The sequence below is a fragment of the Nuphar pumila genome, chromosome 15 (genome assembly GCF_984573655.1).
Source record: "Nuphar pumila chromosome 15, dmNupPumi1.hap1.1, whole genome shotgun sequence".
Classification (NCBI taxonomy): domain Eukaryota; kingdom Viridiplantae; phylum Streptophyta; class Magnoliopsida; order Nymphaeales; family Nymphaeaceae; genus Nuphar; species Nuphar pumila.
Window position 1 is genome coordinate 47,765,663 of NC_143263.1, and position 26,439 is coordinate 47,792,101.

The following is a 26,439-nucleotide window of genomic DNA, read 5'->3' on the forward strand; positions in this document are numbered from 1 at the left end:
CAACAAACAACTCTCGACTTGCGATGCCGCACATCGAGGGAAAAGCACATAAGTAATACATGAGGTACCAAAACCATACATTGACCACTTAGACAGGCAAACACATAAGGTCATAAGTAATACACGAGACACAAAGTCGTACCTCACTCAAAGGAAACGTGCAGGCAAAAATGGGTGCAAGCAAACAAGGGCATATGTATTTCAAGAAATACGAAACCACACCTCAAATTCATAAACAACTACGCAAAATAATAATCGAATAATGAAATTGTACATCCACCCATAGAAAGGTACAGGCAAGTATACATGCAAGCAATTTAGGGCATAAGTATTGCAAAAAGTGCGAAACCACCTTCAACACATAAGCAAATACATAAATTAATACTCGAAGAGTAAAACCGTACCTCGACTCATAAACATGGAGACAAGAATAATAAGTCACGCAACAGCAGTATAAATCTAAGTACAACTAGCATAGACATTTTAATTATTTCAACTTAATTAGATCTTATTGCCCCTTGTGCGACTTTACCCTACCTTGGGATGTCGTGCAGCTGCGTACGCCTACGCGTGAGGATAATACGAGGGTTGAGCAGCGGAGCACGATCGGGACCTGTTGCGTAAATATGCAAGAGTGTTAAATATTCAATTATGTTAATATAATTAATGGTGCAACGGGGCAAGGGTAGAATTAGGCAATGGTGGCACCGACGACAACGGGGCGACCGGGAATGAGCCACTGTAAAAAAACAGCGAGGCGGCAGGGGGTCAGCCCCTACCGACAGCAATGAGGCGGCAGGGGGCCTACCCCTGCCGACAGCAGCGAAGCGGCAGGGGTTGAGCCCCTGCCGACAGCTGTGAGGCGGCAGGGGCTGAGCCCCTGCCGACCGCAACAAAACAGAGGGGCTGAGCCCCTGCCGACAGCCACGAAACGGCAGGGGGGCCAACCCCTGCCGACAACACGAGACGACAAGGGACCAGCCCCTGCCGGCAGCATCGATGCGGCAGGGGAGGCAGCCCCTGTCGACAGCCACGAGACGGCAGGGCTAGCCCCTGCTGACAGCAACAAGGAGGCAGGGCCCAGCCCCTGCCGACAGAGAGAGGGAGAGAGCTCGGGACGGGGGGTGATAGGGGGACAAGCCCCCTGCGTGCAGAGAATCAAGGGGCAGTAGGGGGGGGTTATCCCCTGCCCTCCCAGAAGCCAAGAGGCGGCAGGGGGGTGAGTCCCTGCCAGCCCAACAAAACAAAGGGCGACAGGGGCATTGCCCCTGCCAGCCGAGATAGGAAGGCGGCAGGGGCACTACCCCTGCGCGCCAAAACCCCAGAGGCAGCAGGGCGAGCCCCTGCCTGCCGGGAAACATGAAGCGGTAGGGGCATTGCCCCTGCCTACAGGTGATCTAGGGGTGGCAGGGGGACTGACCCCTGCCAGAAAAAGAGAGACCGGGGCGGGGGTGACAGGGAGGGCAACCGACCTCCCGTCGGTTTCCCTATCACCCATAGGGGTGAGGGGGTGTCGCAGGGGCGATTGGTCCCCTGCCGGCACTCCGGCGCACCCCCAGAGGGAAGAGGGGACGACAGGGGGCCCATAGGCCACTCGGGCCCCCGATGGGCACAGGGAAGGTGGGAGGCCGCGGCAGGGGCTGTGAGCCGCCTGTCGGCCTCCCGGCGAGGTGACGGAGAGGGGGGAGGAGACTGAGATAGAGGGCGTACCTGGAAGGGGAGGAGGCGAGGTGGCTGACGACTCTGGAGGCGTCGATCGAGGGCGGCGCTGGGGACGAAAGGTTGTGTGCCCTCCCCCGCCCCCTGCAGGGCTTTTAAAAGCCTCAGGGGGGTGATGAATGGGGAAACCCCGATGGGTTTCCCCTAATCTCCCCGAAATCGAAGGTGGAAGGGGGGCGGTGCTCGGGGTGAGTCGGGTTATTAAAACCCTAATGAAGAGGGGCCCGGGTCAGGTCCGGACCCGAACCGGCCCGGGTCCAATTTTTTTTTTTTGCGGGTTTTACACATCTACATCCAATGGGTTTCTTGCCATTGGGAGGATCAATGATTTCCCAAGTTTGCGCCTTTTTAAGGGCATTGAGTTCAAGCTCCATAGCTTCATTCCAATGAGCATATTGTTTAGCATCATTGTAATGAGATGGTTCATGAAAGGAGTGAAGAGCAAGTAGACATGCTCGATAATTAGGAGAAAAAGAGTCATAAGAAACAAATCTATTTGGTATCTTGGGAATGCGATTTGATCTTCTTTGAGAGGTTTCTTCTATTGACTCATTTTGAGAAAATCTTTCAAGGGCACAAGGAGGATTTCTTTCATTCCTTCTAGAGTAGACTTGTATTTGTCTTGAAACATTTTCTTCTAAGTTTTGATCATTATTTGGATGTTCAACAAGATCTTCATTAAGAGATTCACTAGGATCAACATGATCATCTATGATGTTTTCTTGAGGTAACAAGTCAAATAAAAAGGAATAGTCAATATTTTCATTTGGTTGATGCGAAAAACCATTTTCTTCCTCGAGGAATGTGACATCTTTTGAGATATAAAGTTTATTCTTAAGTATGTCAAAACATCGATATCCTTTTTGTTTTTCACCATATCCCAAAAAAATACATTCAATAGCCCTAGGAGAGAGTTTATCATTTTTTCGAGTTAAAACAAAGCATTTACATCCAAAAATTCTTAATCTTTTATAATCGGGAGACATATTGTAAAGTTTTTCAAATGGAGAAATATTTTTCAAAGAGGATGAAGGGATTCTATTGATGAGATATATTGAGGTTAGAACCGCTTCGGCCCAAAAGGATTTTGGGACATTTTTTGAAATCAATAACGTTCTTGTAGTTTCTATTATGTGCCTATGCTTTCTTTCCGCAAGACCATTTTGTTGCGGAGTGTTGGGACAAGAACGTTGATGACAAATTCTATTTTCTTTTAAGTAACTTTGAAAATCATTAGACATATATTCACCTCCCGAATCAGACCTAAGAATAGATAAATTTCCCAAAAAATGATTTTTAACCATTGCATGAAATTCTTTAAAGAAGGAGAAGACTTCGGATTTGCGACTTAGAAAGTATATCCACGTAAATCTAGTGAAGTCATCAATAAAGACCACATAATACGAAAAACCTCCTTTAGACAAAATTGGGGAGGGTCCCCACACATCGGAATGAACAAGTTCAAATGACCGAGTGGTAAAGTAACTTCTTTGAGGAAACGAAGTAGCTTTAGATTTCCCAAAAATGCAATCTTTACAAGTCATGTGATTGTCTTTACAAGTATTGTTCAAAAAACGAAAAAGAGACATTTTTACAAAATTTGGATGACCAAGTCTCTCATGCCAAATTCCAATACTTTTGTCTTTAACAAGATTGCAAGATGACTTAGATGGAAGCGTCAAAAAGTCCATAAAATAGAGATCACCCCTTCTATGGCCTTGCCCAATCAGCTTCCCTGACTGGAGATCCTGCACGGTGCAATCTTTAGGTGAGAAAGAGACTTGGCATCCATGGTCGGTGATTTGGGAAATGGAAAAGAGATTTAAATTAATTTTTGGAATGAATCTTACTTTATGAACGAAAAATTTTTGAGAATTTTTGAAGTCAAGTGTTCCAATACTTTCAATTTTCAATGACGTTCCATCGGCCGTTGAAACATAGGAGGACATGGGTTCGGAAAAAACATTTGAAAGAGAGTTCTTATGAGATGTCATATGAAAAGAAGCACGAGAGTCTAGTTGTAAGAACCACAAATTTTACACTAAAACTTAAGAATTTTGTGGATTTGGGCTGGGATCCGTTATTGGATCCAAAAGAAAAATGTGCATATTTGAGTATTTTAGTAATACTATATAAATAAATAAGTATTAATAATTTTTTTTTTAAACCCTGGTTGGACTCAAGTGGATCCAACTCCTGGATCCACTGCTATCCACGCGACCCGGATCCAAACCGCAATCGGATCCGACATCGCGGGTCGTGGTTCGGACTCGGACCCGACCCACACCCTGTTAAATGAAAAGAGGGGTTAAAAAGGGCAACCCGATATGGGTTGCCCGATAAAAAGATTTTTGAAAGGGGGAAACCTTCTCCCTTGAGACATCGGGTGTTAGGGTTCAGCCGAACCCTAACACATAAGGAGATGGGGAGGTGGGGGAGCACACGCAGCCGCCGGGAAGGTAGGTTTTCCTTCCTTTTCGGGTGGCCTCCCTCTTACAAAGAGGGACCCCCGAACCCCTTTCTCCTTTCTCTCGCTATCCCCTTCTTTCTTTCTCTCTCTCACCCTTTTCTACCTTTCTAAAACTCGAAGCCCCCTCCAATCCCAAGCCGCAGCTCGAGGCCTTGCAGTGAGGAGCCAACCTCGCCGGTAGTGGTGCTGTCCAGGCCGACCGAACCCTCTCGTGGATGCCGCAACACCCTCGCCGAATAATGGTAGGAGATCGGTACTTTTATTGTTTGGTGTTGAGTGCATCCAGGTATGTGGGTCAGTTAAGAAAGAAATCTTATTATCGCATGAAGTGGGGGTTGCATTTGGGGTTTTTCCAATGACTGCGGAAATTTACTTCAGATTTGGGGGTTTTGCAATATTAGCATGGAATAAACTCGGATTAGGAGTTTTCTAGCTCAATCTTATGTTAAAGAAGGTCCGATTGTTTTTGGATGTATAAAGGATCATAATCGGGGGGTACGATCTGTTTATATTGGTCATTAGAGTCCATTTCCATCCATGTTTCATGTGCTGATTTTGATAAAAATAACAAATTTTAGAGAATCGGCTATGTTTATGACAGTTGTTAAAGTATACAATTTGAGTCTTAAGGTCTCCAACAACCATCTTATCACTGATCATAAAAACGAACTTCCTGTTGGATGTTGACTTGCCGGAAGGAACACCCATTTTTGTTTGAATTAGTGTAATTGTTATTACTTGCTTAACTGTAGTAGCAACTTAGGGTCAACAAGTAACATATTGAATATAGTATGCTGTGGTAATGCGAAAATTGAAACTTTGAGGATGGCTACTTCCATGAAATTATGATTTTCGTCCATTTATGCAATGACTATATTCTGCCCAGTTGTACAGGGAAACACATAGTAGAAGGTTTCTTTAAGTCTGGTTGTTGAAATAAGGTTTCATTGTAACCTGCTCAAGATTCATATTTTTTATGATATCTCTAGACTGAATAGTTATTCACAGAATTATAGACTTGCACATTCAAGCTAAGAAATGAGCAACCGTATGCATAATAATTTAAACTGATAATTAGTGATATATGAAACTGTGTAGTAACTTGGAAACCTACATTGATATTTAGTACATATTAAGTTGCACAGTATACAGTAATCTTAATTGAGGTTTAGTTGCATATTAAACTGCATAGTACTAGTAAATTTATATGGATGTTTAGTTATAGAATAAGCTGCATAGTAACTGGGAAATTGAATGTGAGGATTAGTTGCATAATAAGCTGCATGAAAATTTTTGGTTCACTGCATAGTAGCTTGTCAAATTTCATATTCCTTAAAATATTCAAATGTTATTATGTGTGCACCATCTAGAAGGTTCGAATGGCCATTTAGAGGCCTATTTGTCAATATTCCCATGTATGTGAAACTGTGTATTTTTCTGAGGTACTATGTTCAGACCCTACATAATTTCTGAAATTATTAGATAAAAAAAAAGGAAAAGGATTCATGTGGAAGACCCAAAATGAATTTCTTTTTGGTTCATATCGCTGACCCCAATTGTTTTGGGATGAAGGCGTAGTTGTTGTTTGTTTGTTTGTATTAGATAAAAAAAAAAAAAAAACTGCATATCGTGGGGGGGGGGGGGTTGAAATGAGGGTGTATTGGGAGAAGTGTATATAGTAGTGTCACTGAATCTCAAGGCACCAGCTGTGCTTTTGTTTGTTGGTCGAGCTTTCAAATACATGCCATTTTTTTTTTAGACATGGAGGGGTGGCGACCATTTACTATTAAAGGATAAAACAATAATAATAATTATGTTTCGACAACCGAATCTATGGGTCGGTTTGTGGTGGACATACGAATGTCCAGCCAGTGTATCGAGGGTCTTGCATAGGCCATCGAAGTTATGATGTAAGTCCACATGACAATGAAAAATAAAATATTTTTTGCTTGTCTGAGTTAAAGACACCGGAGCAATTTGGGTGGGTTATGCTATCAATAGGACAAAGGATTGGGACTGTTCTATAACCTTGGTGTATTGACTAAGGTTGGGATTTCTACTGCTGTGGTAGTAGAAGGAAGTTGGGTAAATGCCCTGTACTTCGGGAAATAAATTAAATGAAGAGATTAACCCACTCAGTTTTGGGCTTACCTTGGAGAGGGTAGGTGGTACAAAGCTCCGGGGACATGTTTACTGTTTCGAGCTGAAGTGACTCGTTGGTCCCCAGTCCTCGGAGTTAGGGGACCCAGACTACCAATATGTCCTAGGTGGTAGCTCTTTACTCTTCTGCAGAAGTTAGAGATGCATCCTGTTTTGGTTTTGGCCTTTGGGAGTTTCTCTCGGTCACTGATCGCTCCCTTGGGATTTCAGTCACAGTTAGAATGTTCGGGTTAATAAAACAACTTTGAATAATATACCCCCGAACGTTCTTTTCTGTGATGGTTGCCTCGGCCCGTGTGTACCCACGGGATAAGACAAGATAAACATAAATTAGTACATGTTAGGTATCACCGTGAGTGGAGTTATTAGTGAGACCGGTTTATATTCTTCCAGCATGTTCTAAATTTGTGATTAAATGACGCCCGGAAATTAGTAGACATGAGATAATCAAATCCGTATTGGGACTGCTATACGAACGATTGCATGACGGTCATTGTGATGCATAAAATGTTTAATTGTTTAAATACTTGTTTAATTATTATGTTGCATAACCTGTTCTAATGTCTTGTTTAATTGTTTAAATTGCATGAGATGTTTAAATTGCTTAATTATAACTGTTGTATAATCTGCATGCCTGTCTAGATATATGTCGGTTACTGCTGATGCATACTCTACTTTGTACGATTCTTAATAAGCTGAAAGATTCACACATCACATACTAGATTCATGACATACATGCATTAAGAGTACAGTTTTTCCTACTTAGACGTGGTAGTCTAATTCATATAATTTTTATCATTTTCAGGCACAGAGTAGTCCATGAGCGAAGCAGAATGAGGCGCTGACCATGACTGGATTTATTTGTTCCCTGGCGGTCATAATTGTTTTTTTTTATTGATTGAAATTTTTGTGATAAACTCTGTTTGGATTCTATTATTATTGAAATAAAAATAAATGGTGTGGTTTGCTTTTTACCTTCCTGTATCGTCCTGAAATACTTAACCCTGGAATCATTTGTTGTTTCCGCTAAGAGAAAAAAAAAATCCTCAAAAATTTGGGTTTAAATTTCGGGGCGTAACAGTTATGGTATCAGAGCCTGGGAACAATAAATCAAAGTTCACGGTCATGCCACATCCTGAGATCGCTCTGTGAGTATATTTTTATCATTCTTACTTTATTAGGCATGATAATTGCATTGTTTTCTATATAAGTATAAATATATACATGTGATGATTTTAGGGACACTACAATTCAAAGATAGTGAAACTTTGTGTATTGAAATGATTATTAGATGTATCGTCGATCCCAAGCTAGTTCGAGCACGGCGAACGAATGGCAGGACCAAAGGGGTTTCGTGATGGAAACTCTTGGTAATCTGGCTCAAACCATGGACACCCAAATGCGCCATCAGGCGGAGTTAGCCGCAGCCATAAGTGAAAGACATAATACGAACACAATCACCTATGAGAAGTTCTTGAAATTGAACCCGCCTACCTTCTCAGGCAAGGCTGATCCTGAATTAGCTGAGAATTGGATTGCAGAGACAGAACGAGCTTTTCGGGTTCTGTCTGTTCCTGAAGATAAGCAAACGGACTTCGGCACTTACCGCTTGACGGAAGATGCACAGAAATGGTGGGACACAACCCGAACCATTCACTTTGCCGGAGAGGATACTATTCCATGGGAAGAATTCAAGCGGACATTTCTAGAGACATATTTCCCCCAGTACGCTCGTGATCAGAAGCATCAGGAGTTCTTGGAGCTTACACAAGGAAATATGAATTTGGTGGAATACACTACCAAATTTCGGACCTTGGAGCGTTATTGCCCAAATTTGTTCGCGAATGATAAAGCCAGAGCAACTAGGTATGTCCGCGGACTCAAGGACGGATTGCGACCACGAGTGATGATAAATATGTCATTCACCCTCGCACAAGCCATTGAAGTGGCTACTATGCTGAATGAAGAATGGGAGAGATCAAGGAAGAGTCAAAAAGACACACCGGGGAAACGGAGAGCCGGTCCGCCGCAGCATCATAGTGGCAAGAAGTACCAGCCACCTTACAAGAAGCAAAAGTACAATGGTGGAAATCTTCCTTCGCAACAACAAGGACAAAATCGGGTGTGCCAGAAGTGCAACCGGTCCCACTACGGACAACCTTGCCCTAGAGACACAGGAGCATGTCTCTACTGTGGAAAGATGGGTCACTATGCCCGTCAGTGCCACAAGAAGATGGCGGATATGCAGAAACGTAATGCCGGGGGAGGACAGCAACATCAACCATCTCAGCCGCAGCAAACACCGCAGCAAAATGCACAGAAGAGGGTGCCGGGACGAGTATATGCCACCACTGCGGAAGAATTGGAGAAAGGAAATCTGGTACAAGTTACTGTATTTGTCAATGGTTGTGCTGCACTTGTTCTATTTGACTGTGGTGCTACACATTCGTTCATATCCGTAGAATTTGCAAAATTACTTGGTGCACATACTGAATCTCTGAAACATGAATTATATGTGTACAATCCGATAGGATATAATTCGATATGTGTAAACTACATCCCTGATGTCATAATTGTACTTGAAGGGCAGAACTTACCTGCTGACCTAATCTTGCTCGATATGACTGAATATGATGTCATTTTGGGGATGGATTGGTTATATGAACATTATGCCAACGTTCTCTGTCGCCAAGGGAAAGTGGTTTTGTCCCGACTAGGATTGCCAAAGGTTGAGTTTCGGCTCTCGAGACCTACAGTAAAGGGCCGAATTGTATCAGTACTAAAAGCCCAGAAGTATATGCGACAGGGGTGCCGAGCCTTCCTAGTAAATGTATTCTCCTGTGAGTCGAAGGTCACACCTTTAGAAGAACTTGAAGTGGTTCGTGAATTTCCGGAAGTGTTTCCGGATGAGTTGCCTGGACTACCTCCACAGCGTGAGGTGGATTTTCATATCGAGTTGGTGCCTGGGACGACACCAATCTCGAAAGCACCTTACCGTATGGCTCCAGTAGAGTTGGAGGAGCTGAAGAAACAACTCCAAGAGTTGATGGAACAAGGTTTCATTAGACCAACCGTGTCACCATGGGGAGCACCAGTTCTGTTTGTAAAGAAGAAAGATGGTTCTATGAGGTTGTGTATAGACTATCGGATGTTGAATCAAGCAACAGTCAAAAATAAGTATCCCCTACCTCGCATTGAAGACTTGTTCGACCAATTGCAAAAGGCTAAGGTGTTTTCAAAAATCGATCTTAGATCTGGATATCACCAACTTCGGATCAAGGACGATGATATTCCCAAGACAGCCTTTAGAACAAGGTACGGTCACTACGAGTTCGTAGTTATGCCATTCGGGCTGACAAATGCTCCCGCCGCATTCATGGATTTGATGAATCGGGTATTCAGAGCGTACTTGGATACTTTTGTGATTGTTTTTATTGATGACATACTTATATACTCTGAAAGTATAGAGCAACATCGAGAACAATTGAGGATTGTATTGAGGACTCTCAAGGAACACCGATTGTTCGCCAAATTCTCCAAGTGCGAATTCTGGCTCGAGAAGGTCATGTTCTTGGGTCATGTTATATCGCGAGATGGAGTCGCTGTGGACCCGGCTAAGGTTGAAGCTGTATTAAATTGGGGTCAACCAAAGAATATCAGTGATATCAGGAGTTTTCTAGGATTAGCAGGTTATTATAGAAGATTCATTCAGGACTTTTCACGGATTGCTATGCCCATGACCAAGCTCCTGAGGAAAGGAATCAAATTCGAATGGACGGATAAGTGTGAGGAGAGTTTCCAAATCTTAAAGAAGAAGCTTACCACCGCACCAGTGTTGGCTTTACCTTCAGGTCATGGTGGTTTTGTGGTCTACTCAGACGCATCAGGTACTGGGTTAGGATGTGTTTTAATGCAGAATGGTAAGGTGATAGCGTACGCCTCTCGCCAATTTAAGATTCATGAGCGAAACTATCCAACTCATGATCTCGAATTGGCAGCTGTAGTGTTCGCTTTGAAAATATGGCGACATTACCTGTATGGGGAACAATTCGAGGTATTTACTGATCACAAAAGTCTCAAGTACCTGTTTTCCCAGAAAGAATTGAACATGCGGCAACGACGATGGATGGAGTTTATAAAGGATTACGACTTTACCATTTCTTATCACCCAGGAAAGGCAAATGTGGTAGCTGACTCTCTCAGCCGAAAAGCTGGTTGCAGTTTGTCTAGTCTTTTGACAAAAGGGTGGAATTTGGTGGAGGAATTCGTTGATTGGAAACCGTTCGCAGAGGTCGTGGGAAGTATCAAATTATCTAATTTGTCTGCTCACCCGGAGATCCTTACAAAGATTATTGAAGGTCAGAAAGAGGATCCCCAGTATGAGAAACTGAAGTTGCTAGCCCAACAAGAAAATTCACACTTCTCAATCAAAGAAGATGGCAGTATCTGGATGAAAAAGCGACTTTGGGTCCCTAGTGACCCCAAGTTGAAAGAAGAACTATTGGGAGAAGCACATAGGTCCAAGTACACCATACACCCGGGGGGCACAAAAATGTTTAAAGATTTACAACGAGGGTATTGGTGGAATGGAATGAAGTGTGAGGTCGCAAGTTATGTCTCGAAGTGTTTGACTTGTCAGCAAGTCAAGGTAGAACATCAGAAACCTGGTGGAATGATGCAGCAAATGGAGATTCCACAGTGGAAATGGGAAGAAATCACCATGGACTTCGTGGTGGGTTTGCCCAAAACACGGAAACAACATGACGCTATATGGGTAATAGTGGATCGACTGACCAAATCGGCCCACTTTCTACCCATACGAATAAGTCAATCCCTCGAGAGCCTAGCAGACTTATACATCAGAGAGGTTGTTCGACTGCATGGAGTACCAGTTTCTATTATATCAGATCGAGATCCTCGATTTACTTCGCGATTTTGGGGTCAGTTGCAACAGGCCTTGGGTACGAAACTGAAGCTGAGTACAGCTTTTCATCCCCAGACTGACGGACAATCAGAGAGAACTATCCAGACACTAGAAGATATGTTGCGAGCATGTATGCTGGATTGGAAAGGTGAGTGGGACAAGCATGTTATTTTAGCCGAATATGCTTACAACAATAGTTACCATGCGAGTATTGGCATGGCTCCCTTCGAAGCTCTGTACGGGAGACCATGTAGATCACCTGTGTATTGGGATGAAATTGGAGAACGGTCGGTAGAATCACCAATCGTGTTACAACATTACACCCAATAGATAAAGATGATAAGAGATAGACTGCTCACAGCCCAGAGTCGACAAAAGAGTTATGCAGACCAAAGGCGCAGGGAACTCACTTTTGATATGGGGGATAGGGTCTTTGTGAAAGTATCACCCACCAAGAGTGTGTTTCGTTTTGGTAAGAAAGGAAAATTGAGTCCCAGATATGTCGGACCTTTTGAGATTTTGGAACGGGTTGGAGAAACAGCCTATCGTATAGCCCTACCTCCTCAGTATGCTCAGATACATAACGTATTCCATGTATCTATGTTAAGAAAATATCTTCAAGATCCGTCGCATGTCATCCAATATGAGGACGTAGATATAAGGGAAGACCTAACAATGGAAGAAAAACTAGTGGAGATACTGGAACGATGTGAGCGAGTCTTGAGATCAAAGACCATTCCTCTCGTTAAGGTGAGATGGCAACACCATGGCATCGATGAAAGCACGTGGGAACCGGAGGCTAATATGCGAGAAAAATACCCCGAGCTGTTCGAGTAACCCTGACAGGTAAATTTCGAGGACAAAATTTTTTTTAGGAGGAAAGGATGTAAGAACCACAAATTTTACACTAAAACTTAAGAATTTTGTGGATTTGGGCTGGGATCCGTTATTGGATCCAAAAGAAAAATGTGCATATTTGAGTATTTTAGTAATACTATATAAATAAATAAGTATTAATAAATTTTTTTTTAAACCCTGGTTGGACTCAAGTGGATCCAACTCCTGGATCCACTGCTATCCACGCGACCCGGATCCAAACCGCAATCGGATCCGACATCGCGGGTCGTGGTTCGGACTCGGACCCGACCCACACCCTGTTAAATGAAAAGAGGGGTTAAAAAGGGCAACCCGATATGGGTTGCCCGATAAAAAGATTTTTGAAAGGGGGAAACCTTCTCCCTTGAGACATCGGGTGTTAGGGTTCAGCCGAACCCTAACACATAAGGAGATGGGGAGGTGGGGGAGCACACGCAGCCGCCGGGAAGGTAGGTTTTCCTTCCTTTTCGGGTGGCCTCCCTCTTACAAAGAGGGACCCCCGAACCCCTTTCTCCTTTCTCTCGCTATCCCCTTCTTTCTTTCTCTCTCTCACCCTTTTCTACCTTTCTAAAACTCGAAGCCCCCTCCAATCCCAAGCCGCAGCTCGAGGCCTTGCAGTGAGGAGCCAACCTCGCCGGTAGTGGTGCTGTCCAGGCCGACCGAACCCTCTCGTGGATGCCGCAACACCCTCGCCGAATAATGGTAGGAGATCGGTACTTTTATTGTTTGGTGTTGAGTGCATCCGGGTATGTGGGTCAGTTAAGAAAGAAATCTTATTATCGCATGAAGTGGGGGTTGCATTTGGGGTTTTTCCAATGACTGCGGAAATTTACTTCAGATTTGGGGGTTTTGCAATATTAGCATGGAATAAACTCGGATTAGGAGTTTTCTAGCTCAATCTTATGTTAAAGAAGGTCCGATTGTTTTTGGATGTATAAAGGATCATAATCGGGGGGTACGATCTGTTTATATTGGTCATTAGAGTCCATTTCCATCCATGTTTCATGTGCTGATTTTGATAAAAATAACAAATTTTAGAGAATCGGCTATGTTTATGACAGTTGTTAAAGTATACAATTTGAGTCTTAAGGTCTCCAACAACCATCTTATCACTGATCATAAAACGAACTTCCTGTTGGATGTTGACTTGCCGGAAGGAACACCCATTTTTGTTTGAATTAGTGTAATTGTTATTACTTGCTTAACTGTAGTAGCAACTTAGGGTCAACAAGTAACATATTGAATATAGTATGCTGTGGTAATGCGAAAATTGAAACTTTGAGGATGGCTACTTCCATGAAATTATGATTTTCGTCCATTTATGCAATGACTATATTCTGCCCAGTTGTACAGGGAAACACATAGTAGAAGGTTTCTTTAAGTCTGGTTGTTGAAATAAGGTTTCATTGTAACCTGCTCAAGATTCATATTTTTTATGATATCTCTAGACTGAATAGTTATTCACAGAATTATAGACTTGCACATTCAAGCTAAGAAATGAGCAACCGTATGCATAATAATTTAAACTGATAATTAGTGATATATGAAACTGTGTAGTAACTTGGAAACCTACATTGATATTTAGTACATATTAAGTTGCACAGTATACAGTAATCTTAATTGAGGTTTAGTTGCATATTAAACTGCATAGTACTAGTAAATTTATATGGATGTTTAGTTATAGAATAAGTTGCATAGTAACTGGGAAATTGAATGTGAGGATTAGTTGCATAATAAGCTGCATGAAAATTTTTGGTTCACTGCATAGTAGCTTGGGAAGATAAATTGATATTTAGTTGTTGCATAAATTATGTTGGTCAAATTTCATATTCCTTAAAATATTCAAATGTTATTATGTGTGCACCATCTAGAAGGTTCGAATGGCCATTTAGAGGCCTATTTGTCAATATTCCCATGTATGTGAAACTGTGTATTTTTCTGAGGTACTATGTTCAGACCCTACATAATTTCTGAAATTATTAGATAAAAAAAAAAAAAAACTGCATATCGTGGGGGGGGGCGGGGTGTTGAAATGAGGGTGTATTGGGAGAAGTGTATATAGTAGTGTCACTGAATCTCAAGGCACCAGCTGTGCTTTTGTTTGTTGGTCGAGCTTTCAAATACATGCCATTTTTTTTTTAGACATGGAGGGGTGGCGACCATTTACTATTAAAGGATAAAACAATAATAATAATTATGTTTCGACAACCGAATCTATGGGTCGGTTTGTGGTGGACATACGAATGTCCAGCCAGTGTATCGAGGGTCTTGCATAGGCCATCGAAGTTATGATGTAAGTCCACATGACAATGAAAAATAAAATATTTTTTGCTTGTCTGAGTTAAAGACACCGGAGCAATTTGGGTGGGTTATGCTATCAATAGGACAAAGGATTGGGACTGTTCTATAACCTTGGTGTATTGACTAAGGTTGGGATTTCTACTGCTGTGGTAGTAGAAGGAAGTTGGGTAAATGCCCTGTACTTCGGGAAATAAATTAAATGAAGAGATTAACCCACTCAGTTTTGGGCTTACCTTGAAGAGGGTAGGTGGTACAAAGCTCCGGGGACATGTTTACTGTTTCGAGCTGAAGTGACTCGTTGGTCCCCAGTCCTCGGAGTTAGGGGACCCAGACTACCAATATGTCCTAGGTGGTAGCTCTTTACTCTTCTGCAGAAGTTAGAGATGCATCCTGTTTTGGTTTTGGCCTTTGGGAGTTTCTCTCGGTCACTGATCGCTCCCTTGGGATTTCAGTCACAGTTAGAATGTTCGGGTTAATAAAACAACTTTGAATAATATACCCCCGAACGTTCTTTTCTGTGATGGTTGCCTCGGCCCGTGTGTACCCACGGGATAAGACAAGATAAACATAAATTAGTACATGTTAGGTATCACCGTGAGTGGAGTTATTAGTGAGACCGGTTTATATTCTTCCAGCATGCTCTAAATTTGTGATTAAATGACGCCCGGAAATGAGTAGACATGAGATAATCAAATCCGTATTGGGACTGCTATACGAACGATTGCATGACGGTCATTGTGATGCATAAAATGTTTAATTGTTTAAATACTTGTTTAATTATTATGTTGCATAACCTGTTCTAATGTCTTGTTTAATTGTTGAAATTGCATGAGATGTTTAAATTGCTTAATTATAACTGTTGTATAATCTGCATGCCTGTCTAGATATATGTCGGTTACTGCTGATGCATACTCTACTTTGTACGATTCTTAATAAGCTGAAAGATTCACACATCACATACTAGATTCATGACATACATGCATTAAGAGTACAGTTTTTCCTACTTAGACGTGGTAGTCTAATTCATATAATTTTTATCATTTTCAGGCACAGAGTAGTCCATGAGCGAAGCAGAATGAGGCGCTGACCATGACTGGATTTATTTGTTCCCTGGCGGTCCTAATTGTTTTTTTTTATTGATTGAAATTTTTGTGATAAACTCTGTTTGGATTCTATTATTATTGAAATAAAAATAAATGGTGTGGTTTGCTTTTTACCTTCCTGTATCGTCCTGAAATACTTAACCCTGGAATCATTTGTTGTTTCCGCTAAGAGAAAAAAAAAATCCTCAAAAATTTGGGTTTAAATTTCGGGGCGTTACACTAGTATCCACATACCTGGAGGTGATGAAGAGTAGGCAATGGCAGCTCCGGATGTTGAAGGAAAAGACTTGAGAAGGTGTTGGAGAACTTCGGAGATATGATTAAGAGTTTCTTTGATATCTCCTTCTTTGGTACTTTCTTCCTTCTTTGGAGAACTTTCTCCAACCACGGCAACCTTTCCTTTAAGCTTTGGACAAACCGGTCTAATGTGCCCCGGTTCATTACAATAGTGGCATATAATTCCCTTTCTAGGCCCATTGCTATTTTTGTTAAAGTGGGGAGGTCTATATGCTTTAACATTTGATCTGGGCCTATTAACGGCCAAAACTTCATCACTCCTAATGCTTAAGCCAAGTCGAGTTTCTTCTTGACATATCTCGGCAAGGGTATCTTCAATAGGTAGGGCTTTGCTTCTATGGAGAAGAGATGCCCTCACTTGTTCAAATTCCGGGCGAAGTCCATGAAGGAATTGAAAAAAGTGCTCCTTTTCTACTTGTTCCCTTCTTAGTTCAATATCTTGAGGAGCAACCCATTTAGGCACAAGAAGGGCAAACTTATCCCAAAGAGGGGTTAGAGAGCTAAAATAGTCCCGGACACTCATATCCATTTGTTTGGTGGAACGAATTTTTTCTTGACAAAAAAAATGCCGAGCAAGATCCTTTTGGGTATACATACCCTTAAGGAAAAACCAAGCCTCATTGGCCCTTCTAAATTTGGCAATATTAGCACAATTTTTAAGGTCTACATTGTTCATAAACCATGCCAAAATTTTGGCATGGTTACTTTTCCAATCCTCAATTTTGGATTGATGTTCATTAATGGCTTTGATGCGCTCATCGCCATCTAACGCTTTTTCAACTTCATTTTCAATTTTGGTAAGAACAAGAGAGGGTTCGGGAGTAGTTCCCATAACAAAGCCCCAAAGTTTCTTACCTCTAAGATGATTTTCCATAGCGGAGGCCCACATGAGATAGTTGGACCCATTTAGCTTGAAAGAAAGCTCCACTTTAGAGTCCCGTTCCATCGGCACCAAATATACTTCCTTTCTTCAAAAACTTTGAGAGGCACGCGTTCCAAGAAGACAAAGGAAAAGCCCAATCACCAACCGAGCTCTGATACCATGTAATAAAAAGAGGCGGAAGCACCAATAGAGCAAAAGTCACTCTTTAAGAGTGACTACTAGAGCCAAGAGCACAAACACCAAATGTGCACACACAAAACTCTCAAATATAGAAAATGACTTAAAGTCATAAGTTGGAATTATTGAAGAAAGGAAGAGAAGGGTGTAAAAACCCATGCTTACAAGAGGGGAATACCTCCTCTATTTATAGAGGAGGGAGGCTCTAAAAAGAAACCACAAGGGGGTTCCCTTGTAGTCGTTGGGAGCCCCAACGGTCAGAAATCTGACCGTTGGAGCCCCAACGACTACAAGTGTGGGGCCCCTTGTGATCATTACAAAAGGAAAAAAAATAAAAGAAAAAAGGTAAAAGAAAAAAAGGAAAAAGTAAAAAATAAAAAAATAAAAAAGTATATTGGTGGTTTTACAATAATACCCATATCGAGTATTTCACTAAAGAAGAAATAGTATATATACATATATGTATATATATAAGTATATATATATATATACATATTTTAACAAGCGACCCCTAGTAGAACGTTTCTCTGGACAGATATACACTAGACGGAGCAAAAATACAGAGCCGAGGAATGTGGAGGAAAGCATCGCCAATGATTCGGCTCAAAGGCCGTCACGCATTAAGCATCCTATTCAACGATGGGTGAGTTATGAGACCTTCTCCCTTGATTTCCAGTTGTTTATGTCTCAGCTCACAAAACAGAATGAAACCACTTGTTTTAATCAAGCTCTTCAATCTCGTCATTGGACTGAAGCTATGAATGAAGAAATGGAAGCTCTTCATGAATGCCAGACTTGGGAAATAGTCCCTCGGCCAGAAGGAAAGAATGTAGTTGGCTCAAAATGGGTTTATAAAATAAAATATAAGCCTGAAGGAAGTATTGATAGATATAAGGCGCGACTTGTTGCTCGAGGATTCACAACAATACGGTGAAGACTACGACGAAACTTTTAGTCCCGTAGTCAAAATGGGTACTATTCGTATTATCATATCCCTAGCAGTCGATCAAGGTTGGAGCCTTAGCCAGATGGATGTTAAAATTGCATTTTTGCATGGAACTTTAAAGGAATATGTATATATGGACCAACCACCTGGTTATGCCGAGAAGGATCCTATTGCCTGGGTGTGCAAACTAAGGAAATCTCTGTATGGGTTGAAACAGGCGTCCTGTTCCTGGTTTGAAAGTTTCTCTATGCAGATTCAGAGTTATGGTTTTAGAAGATGCTCTCTGGATCACTCTCTCTTTATTTACCAAAAGGCGGACATTGTTATACTTCTTATATATGTTGATGACATTGTGATCACTGGGAGTTCAGATAGTCATGTGTAAGACGTGAAACAGTTTTTAATGAAAACTTTCAAGATGAAAGATTTAGGGGAGTTGCGGTACTTTCTTGGTGTGGAAGTTGACAGACAACAAGATACATTGACACTCATGTAACAAAAATACACTCTTGATCTTCTGGAAAGAGCCGGGATGACGAATTTGCAAACCAGTCAGCACTCCTAGTGTATTACATCAAAGGCTGAGCTCTGAAGATGATCATCTTTGTGTCAACCCTACAACGTATAGAAGTCTCGTGGGGATGTTACAGTACTTGACCTTTACCAGACCTGATATAGTTTATGTTGTCAATCAGGTATCCCAGTTTATGCATGCTCCAACGGAGGGTCATATGGAAGCTGTGAAGCGCATTCTACGCTATTTAAAATGAACAATAATCTGCATAGAGGACATGCACTCATCACTTATACAGACGCAGATTGGGCAGGGGATCCAGATGAGAGACGATCTGTCTCTGGATACTGTGTTTATATTGGGTACAATTTAGTGTCCTGGAGCAACAGAAAACAAAAGGCAATGGCACGATCGAGTACAGAGGCTGAATACAGATCAATGGTTGCAGGCACGGCAGAGGTTACATGGATTAGACACTTATTGAGTGATCTTGGGGAGACAATTATTCGATCATTTCTTTTATATGACAATCAAAGCGCAATAAACATTCATGTAATCCTATCCAGCATAGCAGAACGAAGCACATTGAGATTGATCAACATTTCATACGGCAGAAAGTCGAGATGAAGGAGATAGAACTACGTCATGTTCGAACAGAAGATCAAGTGGCAGACCTATTTACCAAGGGATTAACAGGACGTCAATTTTGGCTATTGAAGAGCAAGTTGTACATGCTCCAAAATCACGTACAACTTGAGGGAGGGTGTTAGAATACAACATTGCATATGCGTATGGATCTAGATCCAGATCCATACACATATTATATGTACACATGTTAAATAGGATTTCATTAATGGCATTATTGTAATATGTATATGTTTTTAATTTATAATGCTTAGGGTTTTGGAGGTCGAGCATTACAGTGCCGCCCCAGCCTTTTGTCAATTGCTCTCTCTCTTTCTCTCTCTCTCTCTCCCTCTTATCTCCTGTGAACAAATCTGATACTATTATGATTCTCAGATATCTAAAATCTTCTCCTGGAAAGGGGTTATTGTTCAGGAAAGGTGGAACTCTGGAGATAGTGGCCTATTCTGATGCTGACTATGCAGGATCTGTAGTGGATAGAAAATCTACCACAGGATTTTGTGTGTTTCTGGGAGACAACTTGATTTCTTGGAGAAGTAAGAAACAAAATGTGGTTTCTAGGTCGGGTGCAGAATCAGAATATCGGGCTATGGCCCAAACAGTTGCAGAATTGATGTAGGTTCGTACTGTTCTTCATGATCTTCAGGTGAAGGTTTTCTCTCCCATGACCATGATGTGCGATAACAAAGCTGCAACATATATAGCGAACAATCATGTATTTCATGAGAGAACAAAGCAGATTGAGGTTGATTGCCACTATGTAAGGGATATGGTTCAAGCTGGTCATATCACTACTAAATATCTAAAGTCGGAAGACCAAGTTGCAGATATGTTTACAAAACCTCTTGCTAGACCAAATTTCTCAAAATGTTGTGACAAGTTGAGAATGATTGATATCTATGCTCCAGCTTGAGGGGGAGTGTTGAGAATAGGTGGTTTTAAGTGAAGTTTTTTCATATTAGATGCTTTTTGAAATTATGTTTTCATAATGGGCTTAGTTGTAATTATTCTTTTAAGCCTCTCTCTATTTAACATAGAGAGAGGCCCTAATAATAAGTTAACGAGTTTTCTCTCCCTGTGCATCCGTCTCTCTCTCTCTCTCTCTCTCTCTCTCTCTCTCTCTCTCTCTCTCTCTCTCTCTCTCTCTCTCTCTCTCTCTCTCTCTCTCTCTCTCTCTCTCTCTCTCTATACCTAGGGTTCGGTGCATCTTTCTACAGTATACATGCCAAAAGGAAATCAATGGTTGATTCAACAATATATATATATATATATATATATATATATATAAAATGTATGTGTGTGTATATAGGCTGAAAAAAAGAAAGAGAAAATTGACCCACGTATATGTATATATATACATAATTAACGTTATGTATATATATATATGTATGTATATTTCAGTTCAGAATTTTTCCTTTTTCCCACTAAAATCTCACATAAACTGGATTTAGATTGTTTCTCCCTGTTCAAATTAAAAGAGGAACCCATACCTTCGATTGAAGATAGAAAAAGAGCAGAAAAAATCGTCGATTGTCCGAAACGGAATGAGATCCTTCTCCTTCTCCTTCTCCTTCTCCTTCTTTCCTTCCCTTTTTCCTTTCTTCTCTCTCTCTCTCTCTCTCTCTCTCTCTTGAAAACGAAATCTAGAAAGAGGGGCGAGTTAGACCCTTTTATATTTTTTTTTAGAGAGAGAGGGCGATGTCCTTTTTGAAGTCCTTCTATAAAAGATAGAGTTCTATAGAAGATAGAGTTCTATAGAACTCTATCTCTCTCTAACTACTATTTATTCTCTTATTTTATTTTATTTCTTTTACTATTTTACTTTAACCACATTTGGGCTCTTCTAGAGGGTGACACCCCCCTCTAGAATCCCTATATAATAGGTAGAGTTCCATGAATGTAGAACTCTGCCATATCCAAAATAAAATTTTGAAATTAATTAATTTTTAATATTTATTTATTATTTATTAAATAATAAATTTTTAAAAAGTTTCAAAGGATATCTCATTCCCTTGGGAGTCTTTTTAACTTGGAAATTCACTTAATTAAACTTTTATATTGAATTTGAAACTTTAATTAGTTGGACTTGGATTTTGGATCTGGATCTAAGATCCAAATCCATATCCAATGTCCATATGGATCTCAACTTGGACCAGATCCTAATTAATATGGGTCTTGGACTGGGTCCAAATCCATATCAACTTGAAACATACGGATCGGATCGAATTCAATCCGATCCAATCCAGAACTGGTCATATTGAGGCGGGTCATTTTTTAAAAAATGTGATTTTCAGGCCAACCGTAGCCCGAATTCAAAAAAATAAAATATCAATATTTTCAGAATTTTGAGACGCATCTAATGATATATTATCTAAATTTCGCCTCTGAATTTCTCCTGAATTTATAACTTGAATTTCGCTCGATTTTAAAGGTCAAAAATAAAAAGTTTTACTAAATCTTAATTGGCTCGTTTAGGTCTTGTCAGTGGATCTTGGGCTACGCCCAGACTCAGCTGACGCCACCTAAAATTGAGGATTTATCAACTTTACCAAAACACAGCTAAATTTTTCTGAAATCTCCTAGTTTAACATGGTAGAAAAACACACGATATTACAATATTAGATGAAGGATTTATGTTATTGTTTGAAAAAATGACAATTATCACAGCCACCAGCCACAACACATCTCCAGGATCCAAAAGAATATTTGCATCTAAAGTCTGCAATTGGCATATTTGTTCTTTAATCACATTATTTGTGTTGTTAACCTTTTGTGTAATGCTTAATCACTTGTAAATGATCTCTGATTTTGATGGTGCTTTAATATCTTTAAACCCATCAGAGACAACATGGAGCAAATATTACATGTTGAATTTTGTGAATATGCTTGAGTGCAATTTTGTCTCAATGGTTCTCCATGATATTTCAGCCCTCCAAGCACCTCCATTTCTGCATGTTTAGAACAAATTATTTGACCATCATTGAACTGATAAAATTCTGATTGAAATTTTTTATAATAGTTGACTTTTCTTATAATAACTGCCTTGAGGTTCTGCCAACTAATAATTGAGCATGCTTTGACATCAGTTATTGCCATCTAAATCAATATGCATGTGCATGACTGTGCATTCATGTTTGGGAATTATTAACATAAGTTGTCTTAAGGTGACCTCATCTTACAATTCTTACAAATTTCCCATACACTTCAAAGTAGCTCGATCCATTCTTGAACATGTAAGACATTTGTCTTTCCAGAGTACACAGTGGTTATTGGGAAATCAAATGTCATTTCAAAATCACAAACAGCTTCTCACATTCTCTACATGCCTATTTAGGTCTCCATGGATTAAATGCCTTCACTCCTAGGTGCACCAGATGTACTACCTCATGCATTTAGCCCTAAAACTTCTCCTCATCTACCTGCTTCACTTAATCCTACTTGAGGTGAATAGGCACTAATGGTACTAAAAACCTCTTATAGAATAATCTAAAGATTAATAATCACATTACTGCTAATCTGAATGGACTTATTTAGCCTTCTAGTATGCATTATAATGGCTAATGTTAGCTCTTCCTCTCATCGAGGACTAAAACATAGTTGACGCTGGCTATAGTGTGTATTATCTGCCAAAAGACTTCATTCCACCTCAAGCTTCTGAAACAACTTTGCCAAGGATTCTTTAGCTTCCCTTCTCTATGGTGCATGAAAGCATATCAATGCTTACTCCAATCTTATGGTGCACTTGAGCTTTGCAGCATAGTGAAATAAATGACCAATTCACTTGTAAACAGATCTCAAGAAAAGATAGCATGGTACCAATGTCCCTTGAGACATGCCACTAATTCTTATACTACTAGGGGCATCCATAGCAAATCATGTAGTAAAGATGCCAGGTGAAATTTGATTGATGGGTATCGGCATCCTTCATAAATTACTCTAAGGAAAGCCTAAATTGAGCATGCATCTTCAACAATTTACCTGTAGAAAGCCTTTCAAATTTTGACATGCCATCCAGGTTGGTCACTGTCACAATTATTCACTGTCAGCTATGTTTAACATCCGTCAGGTAAAACATAAATATAGGATCATGTAGATTAGTTAGAGAAAAATTTGCCACTTGCAAAAATAAGAAGCAAATTGTTGCATTGGAAGCCTATCACATTATGGTGACTGGTCCTAAGGAAGGGCTAAACGTATTTCAATAAGGTCATACATAAGCCCTACTAATACTACAATAGCCCCAAACTTGCTGACAAATCCATGTTCTAGAAAAACTATACATTGAAACGCTAATTATCTTATGGTCAATTTAGATCTTCAACATTTGGATATCAAAATTGAGGTGTCTATACAAAAGAGTTGTGCATAAGACCTGTAAGGAAAGAATTCATTGAGTAAAACTAGCATAATGGAAATGAACGACCATTTCCAGCTTGAATGGAGCATTAGCACATGTTGTAGAACTTTCAAACTTTCCATTACCATCCAAATTGCACCCCTCATCGTGCAAAAAGCTACCACTGTAATTCCATGAAACAGGTGATGTCTTCATTTGAACATATTTGTTTTCATTTATTCATAATCTAACTCAATACAGCAAGAATCACTGAGTCCAGTCTCAAAGGAGGCATCTTTTCTGTATGTTTGTGACAGTTTCACATTAAGTGGCATGTATTTTCTCTGTTATTTATAGAATACCTTTATGTGTTTGTCTGTTTCAACAGCTAGATTTAGACAGCCGTATTTTATGACCTATCTTCTAAACGTTGAAGAAACACATGAAAATGAACAGATGGACAAGCTGTCCTTTTGCATTCGCTCCCCATGATTTCACACCCCAGCATCGATAGGGACTTCAGCAGTTAGCAGATTGATAGTGCAAATGCAAAAAATAGACAGCAGTAGGAACGGACTATCAAACAAAAAAAGAAGCATATAAGCTCATAAATGACATGAAAATTTGCAGATTCACTAGTAACTGACTCACTTGTGATCGCCTAAGACAGGATTATAGCCGAAATACTCCAGCTCATTGAATTCATGACATGGCATAAGCTCTATACAATTAATACCAAGTTCCTGTTTGCAGAAGAAGAAAAGTACAGCTAATTATTGTTTGATCCATAAAAGCAAGACATATAACATCTGACTGTTTTCTGTGTGAACTACATTTGTAACATCTGTCAATTCTTTTCGCAAGACCTTAGAAGTGATAAATCTATATATGACCTAGCAATAATATACATATGCTGCCAATTCCACTCTCCAGTAGCCCATGATTTTTCAACTTGTGAAAGAATTTCTTTAGTACAACTACTGTTCATACTAACAACTAATAACCCAAAAATACTGAACAATCTCATTACGTCATTTCAATGGCAGTCAAATCATAAGATATATAATCTGAACTTTCTGAACAGCAGCAAGAAGAGAAATGAATTATAGAATGTAAACATCAGCTTTAATAAACAGAGATGAGACATTAAAAGATTAGCTACTATGGCATAGCACAGAAGCATATGGTGGAAGCTGTGTCCAGTTCCACTAACTCATGTCTGGCAAATATCTAGCCATCTGTAGGGGCATGATATCACCCCAAAAAAAAGCAAAAGGAGCAGTACGGATGTATCTGTAAGAATACAAGCTCATTCAAAGATGTTCACTAAATCACCAACAATGGACACTCAAAGAGTTCCAATAAAAATACCGAAATGAACACTCAAAAGAACCACAAAAAGGGTTCACACACAAATACCCACTAAATGGGTTTAAGACCAAGAGAAAAATAATACGTTTATTGATTATAATCCACAATAGAATCATACATTGAGTAGAGGCAATGCCCTATATTTATACATAAAGAAAAGGGACATATAGAAAGTCGTTGGGCTCCCAACGGCTCTCTTTGTATTGACTAGTCAATACTTTGACTAGTTCAATACAAACCAAACAACAACAACAACAACTACGCCTTCATCCCAAAACAATTGGGGTCAGCGATATGAACCAAAAAAGAAATTCATTTTGGGTCTTCCACAAGAATCCTTTTCCTCCAATCATTTCTATCCAATGTCATGTCCTCGGTGAGGTTCAAAGCATTCATATCCTTTCCTATCATCTCCATCCAAGTCTTCCTAGGCCTACCCCGACCTCTTTTAACTAATATATTTTCCCATTTCTCCAACCTTCTAACTATAGCATCATTAGGCCTTCGCCGAATATGTCCAAACCACCGTAAACGATTCTCTCGCATCTTATTTTCAATGGTGCAACACCTACCTTCTTACGTATCTCCTCGTTCCGAATCTTATCTTTTATTGTATTACCACACATCCATCTAAGCATCCGCATCTCAGCTACACTCATTTTTTGAATATGATGTCTCTTGGCAGCCCAACATTCCGTACCATATAGTAAAGCGGGTCTAATAGTCGTCCTATAAAACTTTCCCTTCAACCGCAATGGCATTCTACGATCGCACAACACTCCAGTTGCACTTTTCCATTTCATCCACCCAACCTTTATCCTATGATTTACATCTCCATCAATTTCTCCATACTTTTGAATGATGGATCCCAAATATTTGAAATAATCATTCACCAGTATTTCTTGCTCACCAAGCTTCACTACACTCCCATCACTACTTCGTTGCTTACTAAACCGACATTCCATATATTCAGTCTTACTCTTACTCAACTTAAAACCTCTAGCTTCCAATGTCTGTCTCCATAATTCTAACTTAGCATTAACCCCAGCTCTAGACTCATCAATCAAAACAATATCATCAGCAAACAACATACACCATGGTACATTTTCTTGAATTGATCTCGTAAGCTCATCCATCACTATCGCAAATAGGAAAGGGCTTAAAGCAGATCCTTGATGTAACCCAACCGTTATTGGAAAATTGGTTGTCACCCCTCCACAAGTGCGGACATTGGTTACTACTCCTTCATACATATCTTTAATTATACTAATATACTTTAGGGAAACACCTTTCTTCATCATTGTCCACCAGAGAATGTCCCTACGTACTCTATCGTATGCCTTCTCTAAATCAATAAAAACCATATGCAAATCTTTGTTCCTCTCTCTATATCTTTCAATAAGTTGTCTAAGAAGATGTATAGCTTCCATAGTTGATCTTCCAGGCATAAAACCAAATTGATTCTCCGATATCATGACAACCTTCCTCAACCTAGACTCAATCACCCTCTCCCAAAGTTTCATAGTATGACTCATGAGTTTTATACCACGATAATTTGTGCAATCTTGTATATCACCCTTATTCTTATATAAAGGCACCAAAGTACTCTTCCTCCACTCATTAGGCATCTTATTTGTTCGTCAAATCAAGTTAAAAAGATTTGTCAACCATTCTAAACCTTTCTCTCCCAAGCATTTCCAAGCCTCGATAGGTATAC

At 40.2% G+C, this 26,439-nt stretch overlaps 1 protein-coding gene across 2 annotated transcripts in view; it reads right to left on the reverse strand.

Annotated features, from left to right (window-relative positions):
- The window catches only part of ISA1 (isoamylase 1), a 181,846-nt gene that overhangs the window by 122,327 nt on the left and 33,080 nt on the right, over window positions 1-26,439 (reverse strand). For both annotated transcript variants that reach the window (XM_089989407.1, XM_089989406.1), the window contains exon 6: window positions 24,003-24,094. In XM_089989407.1, the coding sequence (XP_089845533.1) occupies window positions 24,003-24,094 (92 nt within the window). The remainder of the gene's footprint in view (window positions 1-24,002; window positions 24,095-26,439) is intronic.